The sequence below is a fragment of the Panicum virgatum genome, chromosome 3K, assembly GCF_016808335.1.
Source record: "Panicum virgatum strain AP13 chromosome 3K, P.virgatum_v5, whole genome shotgun sequence".
Taxonomy (NCBI): Eukaryota; Viridiplantae; Streptophyta; class Magnoliopsida; order Poales; family Poaceae; genus Panicum; species Panicum virgatum.
Window position 1 is genome coordinate 53,558,041 of NC_053138.1, and position 11,090 is coordinate 53,569,130.

At 46.6% G+C, this 11,090-nt stretch overlaps 2 protein-coding genes across 2 annotated transcripts; one reads left to right on the forward strand and one right to left on the reverse strand.

Annotated features, from left to right (window-relative positions):
- Window positions 1–321: 321 nt before the first annotated feature.
- Window positions 322–2,231, reverse strand: LOC120701044 (protein FAR1-RELATED SEQUENCE 5-like). The gene is made up of 2 exons (XM_039985216.1): window positions 1,217–2,231; window positions 322–968 (listed from the first exon to the last, which is right to left on the reverse strand). Exons 1-2 carry the CDS (start codon window positions 2,229–2,231, stop codon window positions 322–324), a joined length of 1,662 nt encoding a protein of 553 aa, XP_039841150.1.
- A 3,674-nt stretch (window positions 2,232–5,905) lies between these two features.
- On the forward strand, window positions 5,906–7,771 carry LOC120701045 (zinc finger BED domain-containing protein RICESLEEPER 2-like). The gene is made up of 4 exons (XM_039985217.1): window positions 5,906–5,998; window positions 6,548–6,730; window positions 6,782–6,827; window positions 6,912–7,771. Exons 1-4 carry the CDS (start codon window positions 5,906–5,908, stop codon window positions 7,769–7,771), a joined length of 1,182 nt encoding a protein of 393 aa, XP_039841151.1.
- Window positions 7,772–11,090: the final 3,319 nt, after the last annotated feature.

Here is an 11,090-nt window from a genome sequence, read left to right on the forward strand (position 1 = left end):
AACCACTGGATCAACTGACCATCTAGGGAGAATGTACCGATCAGGTACCTCGCGGACTGCAAGGGCGTCAAAAACCTTCAATATGTGGCAGCAAAGCACTCCATCTCTCTCAAACTTGCAACAAGTGCAGCTATACAAGCCCTCCACCCTGGACGACATGACCCTGAATGTCCGTGTCCCATACAACAGATCGGGGCAACACCTGTACGGAACAACATCTATCAAGTCATCCCCTTCAACACGAACAACGTAGTAGCTCGAACTTAGCTGCAGCTCGTGTTGAAACACATTGAACAACATCCTTGTATACGCTTTCTTCATCTAATGCTCCATAGGGTGCCCCGTCAAGTAGCGTGGGACCTTCGTGGCTGTGGCCGCCTCTTGCAAATCTTGCTTGCTGAAAATCCTTTGTTGTATCTTCTTATATTGCTGCACAAAGTTGAGTATCGAGTTCTTTGGGTTGACATAGCGATTCAGGACAGCATTGAAGCCTTCACTCCGTGCTTTTGTTTGGAGGAAGGGGAAGAAAAAATGCATGAAATACGCAGGGATCCAACAATGTCTCATGTCATACAAATGTTGGAACCTCTCATCATTGTTGAGCTCATATTTATCCAGAAAAGCCTGCCACTTCTGCTCAAACTCTGCCGGCGTGAAGCTATTGTCAATACAATCCTTGAAGTCATCCGCCAACTCTTGCTTACCATCCCCCTTGCTATCCAAGAAAGCACCCATGGTCTTCCTAGCATTTTCCATAATGTGCCAACGGCAATTCCTATGAACTGAACTGACAAATACCTCTGCGACAGTAGCCTTCATCGCAATATCTTGATCAGTTATTATATTTGCAGGATCCTTGCCGCCCATTGCTTTCTTGAATTCAGTAAACAGCCAGACAAAACCCTCAGTCTTCTCATTCCTCAGAAAGCCGCAACCCAGCTGGATTGTTATGCCATTCCTGTCAATCCCTGTTAACACAATACAAATTATTAGTATTTTTTCATAGCTGAAGGCTATCAACTGGTGCAGAATAAAGATGGCAACTTATGTGCAACTAGTGTGTCAACTTGTGCTTTCTCAATGTAGTAAATTGTTCAAAGAGTATACAGCATTATAGTCAGTGTGGTAACCAGTATTTTTTCTGGACTCCAATAAAAACCAATCAATGAAAACCATCAATGGGCAAACTAGCATTTTTTTTGCTGGACATACATACCTATGAAAGGAGCACATGGCATGTTGTAGGCATTGGTCAAATAAGTAGTGTCAAAGGACAAACAATCACTATACAACTCATAAGTTCTCCTTGCTACACCATCCACCCAAAACAGATTCTCAACCCTGTCAAACTCATCAAGAGTGTAACTATAATAGAATTCCGAATCTTCCATATTCAATTCCTCAAAGTACTCAAGCGTCGCCTTCACATCTTTACCTCTATATTTAGCGCGGTACTCAACACGCAAATTTTTAGCACCACCTTCTGTGTATGGACAGTTTTCAATACCTCCATACAACTCAGCCATTATCTGGTAAGCACGAGTTGTCGTGATGGAGCATCCATGGAGCAACTTGATGAACTCTTTCTCTTCAGCTGGTATGTCTCTATGGGACTTCAAGTATTTTGTGAGCGAGAATTTTCTTAAACGCTCATGGTTGTGCTCCCTTTCAAAGTTCACAACCTCCCAGTGTCCAGGGGGTGTCTTCCTCACAATCATGCGAGCTGGGCAGTGCGTCCTATCTACATAATACATGCGCCTTTGCCTCACAATCTTTTTCTCAGTTATTGGCCCATCATCAGCAATATTCTCTTTTTTGTTGACCCCAGCCTTTTGGCAAACATAGATATACTTTGTCTTTTCATTTGCTTTTTTCGACTTACGGGATGTGTCGATCCTTATAGAGAAACCTGTATGACGGACATATGAATTGTAATAGTCTTTGACAGCATCAGAAGTATTGAAAGATATGGCTACAAAAGGTTCCTGCGGAGTGGATAAAACCTCAACACCATCCTCAACATCAACTCCATCTGCGGTTGTCTCAGCCGTGGGAACTGTCATACCACCAGATTCAGCCGGGAGCACCTTTGATGCTGAGTTGCTAAGTTGCTGAGTTGCCAGTTTAGGAGGAGCTGAGTTGCTTGGCAGATGAAGAGCTTCATTGGATATTATAGGGAGAGTCAAGTTGCTGCTGGACAAATGTGCACCTGCACCACCTGCAACACACATCGGTGGGAAAGCTGCACCAGAAATTTGCTGCAACTCAAGATCCGAAGGGGCTGCAAGGAAATCATGCTCTTGCACTGGTGCAGAATTTAGATAAAAAATCCCACTAAAAGACATATTGAACCTACAAAACACAAATATTAAGTATAAGTTGTCATGCAGAAAAACTCATAATGTATAGAAGTTATAATAAAATATTGCTTCAATAATGAACTCAACTAAATAGCACAATACAAGCTGTCATCCAAGAAAACTTAAATTGAGGATAAGTTGCAGTCCTGAGCAAACGTATAACGTATATAAGTTGCCACAATGATGAACACAAGACGCTATGACAATAAACACAAGATGCTACAATAATGAACACAAGTTGCCACCTCAGAGCAACAATCTATACACAGATGCAAATTTTTCTTAGATCTTCATACAAGGTTTGTAGTAGATTTTTTTAATGCAAATTCACCAGTGAATTCAAACCCCCAACACCCACGAGTCATCATGCAACATCAATAACACACAAATCTCTTTTGCAATCCACAAGTTGCTAGCAGTTTTTTGGGGATGAAGAAGATAAATTACATCCAATTCGAATAGCATAGGGAAGGTTTTGCACAGAATTGGGGAGATTAGATCAAGCAGATGGGAAGAAAAGAGAACTAAAAGGAGTTACAAACCCGCAACGAAGGAGTTCAGATCGGTGGAAGGAGGAGGTTGCAGGTTTCGGCCAGTTCAGGGGGGGATGCGGCGGTCAGGAGGGGCTCCGCCAGTTCTCGGCTAGGTCTACGCGCGCCTCCCGTGCACGCAGGCGGGGCCTGGTAGGATACGGCGGTCAGGTGGGGCTCCGCCCTCTCGTGCGCCTGTCGTGGAGGGCTTGGAGCGCGCCTCCCCTCCTCCAGCATGCGGGGCCAGGGGCTGCGGCGGTGCCGCGGGGGTAGGTCCCTCCCGTGCGCGCCGGCGGGGCCTGGTGGGATGCAGCTGTCAGGGGGGGCTCTGCCCTATCGTGCGCCTGTCGTGGAGGGCCTGGAGCGCGCCTCCCCTCCTCCAGCACGCAGGGCCAGGTGCTGCGGCGGCGCCGCGGGTAGGTCGGGATGGAAACCAGAAAAGGAAATGTCGCTATCACGTCCTGGTGGAAAGGGGGGGGGGTCGCACGGTCCCCCAGCGCGCGATAGGTCGCGCGATAACGCGCTCTTACCCTCATCTATCAATAATGACCAGATAACCCCCTAATCAATTTTATAGTTTACTGACCCCACTTTTTTTCCTAAACCAGTTCAATGCCCTTCGACACTTCCTAAACCTGGTTTGCTGACTGGATGGCTGTTTCACCAACTAATGATGCCACGAGGGCAGTCCAATTTGGCACAGTGGCATCTCCTCCCTCCCAAATGTTCATCTCCTTACCCCCTCCTACGCCGACATCGGCCGCCGTATTAAGTTCTAAATATTTACAGAAAACTTAAACATAAACAATTACATCTCAGTTCTGAATATACAACGTAGAGAGATTTTTTCAGATGTCCATTAAGTTACGTTGTATATATCAAAATGTTCTCAGATCTTTCAACAATCAATATAAAAGCTGTTAGATATGTGTCAAATATGTGTACAGCTTGGTTACGATTGGACTTGAGTTGTAATTTGGTAGATTAGGGATTGAGTTCGGGTTGTACTTTATATCCCTATGGCCCATAAATATGAGGACACTATCGTGTAATCGTAAGACGACTTGGGCTGCTGGCGTGGGCGGCGGCGTGGCCGCGGTGGTGCCCGGATGCCGGTGTAGCTGCTGTTTATGGGGAGGAGCGTCTGTAGTCATGCCCCGAGGATGTAGGCACATCGCCGAACCTCGTTAAAAAACATCGTTCCTCGGTGTCGTTCTCGTTTATGTGATCTTGTGATTTGGTTCTGCGTTCCTGGGTTATCACTTCCGCGCTATTACTCTAACAAGTGGTACCAGAGCCAGATTCAGGGAGAAGATCCACGTGGAGGCGCGATGGGCATGTTCCACACCGCGCAAGGTCGCACAAGTTGTCCGGGGAGGGACAGGGTGCAAGGTGGAGCATGGCGGCGATCGACGACTCGATCGGCGATGTTGGACACTTCGGGCAGGTGGCTCGAACCCTCCAATGAGCTGCAATCAACAAGGATGTGTCCAGACATGGAGATCGAATTGATAGTGGCTGTAGGCTGCTGTTCGACAGAGGCTGATCAGACGTGATGGCTAGGTTCGACGGTGCGGCTGGAAGACGTCGTGGATGAATGCGGCGGCTTCGACTCGCGATCAGACTGACGAGCGGTTGGTCTTGATCGGGGTGGTCGTTGTAGACTCAATGTGGAGCAGCAACGATAGTGGTGAAGGCCATGGTAGACTCAGGCATGTTGATGGAGATGGCTTGTTTCCAGATTACTAGTTGCAGATGCTGTGGACGGCGGCCGAGGGAGTCAGGACGCACGACATCCCCGTGGTTTTGTTTTCTGTTAGAACAAGCAGTGTCGTGGGCCCACGCTGTCGCCAGGAGGGCGTGATGAAGCGTAGGCGTGAAGGACACATGTTGTTTGGTGTGCGGACGCGGGTGGTGCAGTGCACAAACAGGAGTCCTGAGGCGCAAAGGAGCAAGAACTGTGTGCGTGCGTGCAGGAAGCTGCATGCATGGATTTGGACTTTCTATTAGTTCGTGCGTGGTGATTGGCCATGCTTGCATGCATTTGGATTTATTTCCTTGTAACTTGCTCGGATCGGCCTCTAAGCATAAAGTTGGCCAAATGGGCCGGGCCCAACGGGCCGGCACGGGCCCGGTCCGGAAAAGCACGACACTGACCCGGCCCGGCCTGTTACCCCGTGGGCCCGTGCCGTGCCCGTGCCAGAGGTCGGGCCGTGCCTGGGCCGCGATCTCGGCCCGGCGCCCCGCGCCCCCCTCTACCGTTGGATCTGCCCGTTGGGGGGAGGGCTATATAAGGCCCGGCGTCGGCCGTTCCCCCCTAACCCTAATCATTTCTCTCCCTCCGTTGGCCGACGCTCGTCTCGCTCTCGCACTCTCGCCTCTCAGTCTCTCACCCTCTCGCCTCTCATCCTCTCCTCGATCTTCCTCTCCTCTCCTCTTCCCGAGCTCCGGTGAGTAGCTCGGAGCCCCAGAGGGCGAAGGCCGGGGTGCGGGGCCAGCACTAGCAGACGGCACGGCCATCTAGACCCATCGTCTCGATCTCGCACAGACGATGTAGCATCCTCTTCTCGTTGTCATCCTCCTCGCCGTAGCCGCCGCCAGACTCTGTGCTCCGGATCTCACGTAAGTACCTCTATCCTTTCATCTCGCTCTAGCACAGACGCTCTCGGCCTCTCGATCTCTCACTCTCCTCACCTTTTTTCTGTAGATGTAGACGAGATCCGTCGAGGAACCAGGGCCGGGGGGCTAGATCCGTGCTTCATCGACCTCGCCGGTGTACCTGGTGCTCCGGCTACAAAGGTGAGTCTCTTACCCTAACCCTAGATGACTAGATCTATGTTCTTTCCCTAACCCAGGTCTTGATCTGTGCAGCTGTTGAGGAACCAGGTAACTGGCGAGTGACGATGGCCGGATCTGACGACGAGACGGTGGAGCTTGGTGTTACCGAGAACGAGGAGCGGCGATTGTGCGGGATGGCCGGAGATGATGACGAGGATGACTTGCGCGAGGACCGTGATGCCTTGTTCGGCCCTGGTGCTGATGATCGCATCAACGTCGACGATGATGGCCCTGCTGTACCTGCCTGCGGCGGTGCACCTCCCCCAGATGGTAACAGCGCCAAGCGCTCACGTCCCTCTACCTCTCCTGTTTGGGATGATTTCGAGAAGCTGTTCAAAACCACAGCTGATGGTAAGACCGTCAGGTATGGAGCTAGGTGCCTACATTGCTCTAAGATCTACTCTGGTTTTTCTAGTGGTGGCACTGGTCATCTTTCACACCACATTGCCTCTTGTGTTAAGAGGCGTGAAAAAACTCGCATGTCTCAGTCTCAAATCTCTTTTAATCCTGATGGTAGTATGCGTACTTGGGACTACTGTCCTCTGGTTGCTCGTACTCAACTGGTTAGATTGATTACTAGACTTGATGTTCCTATCTCTATGGGTGAATCTGAGGCTTTTGAAGAGTTTATTAAAACTGCTCACAATCCTAAATATGCTAGTGTCTAGGCAAACCACCACTAGAGACATACAGAAGTACTTCACTGATTGCAAGGCTAAACTTGTTGAGACTTTTGGTTTTGATGTTACTGATGAACCAGAGTATGCATCATGTAATGACATTGCATCATCTTCTGTTAATTCTATGTTCTTGCATCAGCGTTGTGCATGTCATATTCTCAATCTGATTGTCAAGGAGGCCTTAACTACTCTCAAGCCTTTGATAGAAATATTTAGAACTGCAATATCATTCTTAAATTCATCTAATCAAAGAATTGCTGCATATAAAAGTTACTGCATTGCAACTGGTGTTAGGCCTAGAAAGTTTCAGCTGGACATGGAGGTTAGGTGGAATTCTACCTACCTAATGCTTAAACATTTGTTTCCTCATAAGTCCTCTTTCACTACTTTCATCCAAGCTCAGTATCCTAGGTCTGAAGGTGAGCCATTTCTGTTAACTGATGAGCATTGGATGATTGCACAAAAAGTTTTATCATTTCTTGAGCTGTTTTATGATTCAACAGTTACATTATCTGGTGTGTACTATCCTACATCTCCACTTATGATTCATTATCTTGTTAAGATTGATTTGCATCTAAAAAATTATGCTAATAATATACACATCAGATCTGTGGTGCAACCTATGATAGACAAATATAATAAGTACTGGAGGGACATACCTTTGCTGTACTCTTTTGCATTCATCTTGGACCCCAGAGCTAAAATGAAAGGTTTTACTAGGGTGCTTAGAAGGTTAGGTGGTCTCACCAGTACTGATTATTCTACTTATTTGGTTGGCACTAGAGCTAGACTTACTGATGTGTACAATAAGTATGAAGAGAAATATGGTGCTGTTAGGTTGAGGAGGACTGACCCTCCTGTCATGTCTGGTAAGTCAAGATCTGCTTGGGACGAAATATATGATGATGATGATGGTGCTGCTGGTTTGGTTTCTGGTAGCTTGCCTGGTACTCTTAACATCTCTAGAGATACATCTGCTACCTCTCTGCTACATGCGGTAAGGTCATCAGCTTCAGCTTCCAATGCTTCTGAACTTGTGTCCTACTTGGACTGTGACATTGTCAATCACCTAACTGATGACTTCAACATCTTGAACTGGTGGCATCAGCACAAACTTACATACCCAGTACTCTCAATCATGGCTAAAGATATCTTAACTGTTCCTATTTCTACCATATCTTCAGAATCCACTTTTAGTATGACTGGCAAGATCATCGAGGAGCGAAGAAGGAATCTGAAGCCTGAAATGGTGGAGATGCTGACCTGCATCAAGGATTGGGAGGCTGCAGAAGCAAGGCTGCAACAGAATGTGGAAGACAAGGAGCTTGAACAAGCTTTTGAAGAACTTTATCTTGATCAGTGATCATTCATGTAATGGGCTGTAATATTTAGGACTTATGGACACTCTAGAACTTTAAGTATTGGACTGTGATGTAATGAACATTATTGGAGCTTGGCTGTACTCTTTTTCCCTCTCTAGAGTTTCTCACAAGGGTGAGTTTTATCTAGAGAGATTTTTAATGAGGCAGCCATTGCACAAGCTCCTGATAAAATTTATCTTTTGTTAGATCTTGTGCTGAGTTTTCTGAGTTAAATTATGTGCTTGTTTGAATCTACTACAAATTCTGAGTTGAATGAGTATTTTTGGCACTACCGTGCTAGTGCTGGCCCGGGCACTAACGTGCCCCTTGGCACGGCACGACCCGGCTAACTGATAGCCGTGTCGTGCTAGTGCATGGCATGTGGCACGGCGGCACTAACAGGCACGGCACGGTTAATCAACCGTGCCACTTAGTGCCGTGCCGTTTAGTGCCGTGCCAGGCCGTGCCCGTGCCGTGTAGTACCGGGCCGGGCCATTTGGCCAACTATATCTAAGCAGGACTCGGACTCGTGGTCAGGAAGGTCCACATGGAGATCGCGTAACAGAAAAAGCAAAGCATCGGGCGGCAGGAGGAGTTCGTGCGTTACGGGCTCGGTCGTCGTATGCCTCTCCATATACCAAATAGAGGAGTCTACGGAGGATTGCAAGCAGGAAGCAATCAAGCTGTTTGCTCACCGAAGCTTGCGCGGTTGAAGGCAAACAAGAGGTGGCGCTTGAGCAGGTCGGCATCGTTCGTGTGCGACGAACATGGAGGTCAACGAGGCTCGTGAGCTGCAGGCGGTGCACAGGCGGTGCACGGCGGAGCGTCCAGGCAAGGGCGCGAGGAAGGAGTGCGCGAGCAGCATGCTCATCGACGGGTGTGCAAGAGTGCGCAGGTGGCGTGTGTGAAGTGTGTGCATGCTGCAAGGCGGCGGGGTCGGCCTCGTCGGGCTGTTCCAAGTGAGCAGCAAAGGGAGACGACTTAAGTCCGGTACATAGAGGTTCAAGCATGGACGGCTTCAAAATGGCGTGCATATTCGTCAAGGTGGAGTTTGTTAGATATGTGTTGAATATATGTACAGTTTGGTATGATTGGACTTGAGTTGTAATTTGGTAGGTTAGAGATTGAGTTCAAGTCGTACTTTATATCCCTAGGGCTCATAAATATGAGGGCACTACAGTGTAACCGTAAGACGACTTGGACGGCTGGCGTGGGCAGCGGCGTGGCCGCGGTGGTGCCCGGATGCCGGTGTAGCTGCTGTTTATGGGGAGAAGCGCCCGTAGTCATGCCCTGAGGATGTAGCCACATCACCGAACCTCGTTAAAAAACATCGTGCCTCGGTATCATTCTCGTTTGTGTGATCTTGTGATTTGGTTCTGCGTTTTTTGGTTATCGCTTCCGCGCTATTACTCTAACAAAAGCTTAGATTGTAGAGATCCTCAACCCTTTCATTTAATTGTGGCTCTCAGTTAGTCAAAATTCTTGTGGCTGTAGCCGGGAAAGGAGTCTTGGATCATCGTGTGACCCGCATGGATATCACGTGACCCGCATGGATCATCTTGATCCATCTACTAGATGCTCCATATCGATTTTGCACCTCCATGCATGCCATTCCCATGTTGCATTTAGTCAATGAAACAAATGCTAGACTAGTTGGCACACTTTACATGTCAATGTCTTGATGTGTATGTAACAGAGCGCCACCGCAATGTCCCGTAGATCTCACCTCTCTCTGTCCCGTAGATCTCACCTCTCTCTGTTGCCATGGTTTCAAACTGATGATTATGATCATTGATGCTGACTATGTACATATAGAAAACTGTAGTACATGCAGCAACAGACGCAGGCTCGTGTGTATCCTACTCTTACAGTCAATATAGGCACCAATCAAGAATTCACACAACCTATTAAAAAACAATAGCGCATAGTCATTACACATAGCTGTACGCTGAACACTTGTTACAACCAAAAGCCAAATGTGACCAATAATCATAATGCCATAATCAGCAATAATCTTGGTAGACCGTACCAGTTAACCCAACAAACTAAATGTGAAAAAGGTACTCATGAATTGACTATTACTTTAAAAATGAATATTTTCTAGGCAGTTTGCAAAAGGCTACAGTGTTAATTGACATCACAAATTTCGCTAAGATGCACCGACACTGTCTGAAAGTGAAAGAACATTGTCTACTACCAAACCAAGCATTACCTGGCCCCTTGTTCACACATGCTTTTTGAGCCTTCTCTTGTGAAAATTTACACATAGTGATCTGTTACCTCTCTCGGTTAATGCAATTGTGCAATCAAGTTATGCAGTGCTTAATCCTTGTTTTATTTGAAATTATTACAATTTGAAGAAGCATGCCACTCATCTCTCACGAACTATAGAATCTTGCAGCCTCACCACATGAGGAACTTGGGAACATTTTGGTCATATATATGCTTATTCTTATGATTCTTAGATCTTGGCTAGGACATATATAGCCCATATGGATGATATGCCCAGCGTACACATGCATATTTCTGAATATAGAGAAGACAGCATCTGAGGTCCATAATATTGTGTTGGTTTAAAAAATTGTTATTAATAATTAGTCTCTGAACATGAAAGCTGTGTTTATAGGTCAACATTTGCAACTTATATAGGTTTCAGTTAGTCAAAATTGTTGTGGATCATCACGTGATGCACATATGGATCACCTTTGATCAATCTAAATTTCTGTATCGATTCAGCACCTCCATGCCGTTCCCGTGTCAGCATCTTGTCAATGAAAAAGTGCTAACAGCCTCATGGCCACAATCTACAAGTCAATGTCTTGATGTGTATGTCAAGGCAAATCACTGCCATGTCCAATATATCTGGCATCTCTATGTGTTGCCATGCATAGGGGTGTCAATGGGTGACTCTTAGGAACACCTCCAACTCTCTTTAGTTCAAAATTTTGTACTACATTTTCAAAATAGAATTTTATTTTGAAAAACTAGCACAATACTTTGAACTAAAGAGGGTTGGAGGTGCACCTAAGAGTTATCCATTTGCACCCCTAGCCATGCATGGTTTTCGACCTATATATATATATATATATGATTGCCCAGCCTCCGCATCAACTAATAACATACAAAAAAAAAAGATATGATGCCCAACACATATATAACGCTGCTATTAGGCAAGCACTCATTACAACCAAAAGGTTAAAACTGACAAACGCAACTAATTAATGGTATCATGGGAAAAACATTGGTGGAGCCAACACTAATTACATATTTACACACACACAGGGCTAGTTAGTGAAAATTAGAAATAAATTAAATTTAAAA

What these genes read in the sequence shown, in the direction of transcription:
- LOC120701045 (XM_039985217.1), top strand. Translation starts at nt 5,906, where the DNA reads ATGCCTTGTTCGGCCCTGGTGCTGATGATCGCATCAACGTCGACGATG. An exon ending in AGTTTCAGCTGGACATGGAG is followed by an intron (nt 6,731 to 6,781) that starts GTTAGGTGGAAT and finishes TTTCCTCATAAG; the next exon opens with TCCTCTTTCACTACTTTCAT. An exon ending in TCAGTATCCTAGGTCTGAAG is followed by an intron (nt 6,828 to 6,911) that starts GTGAGCCATTTC and finishes ATGATTCAACAG; the next exon opens with TTACATTATCTGGTGTGTAC.
- LOC120701044 (XM_039985216.1), bottom strand. Translation starts at nt 2,231, where the DNA reads ATGTGTGTTGCAGGTGGTGCAGGTGCACATTTGTCCAGCAGCAACTTG. An exon ending in GCCATGTGCTCCTTTCATAG is followed by an intron (nt 969 to 1,216) that starts GTATGTATGTCC and finishes TTGTGTTAACAG; the next exon opens with GGATTGACAGGAATGGCATA.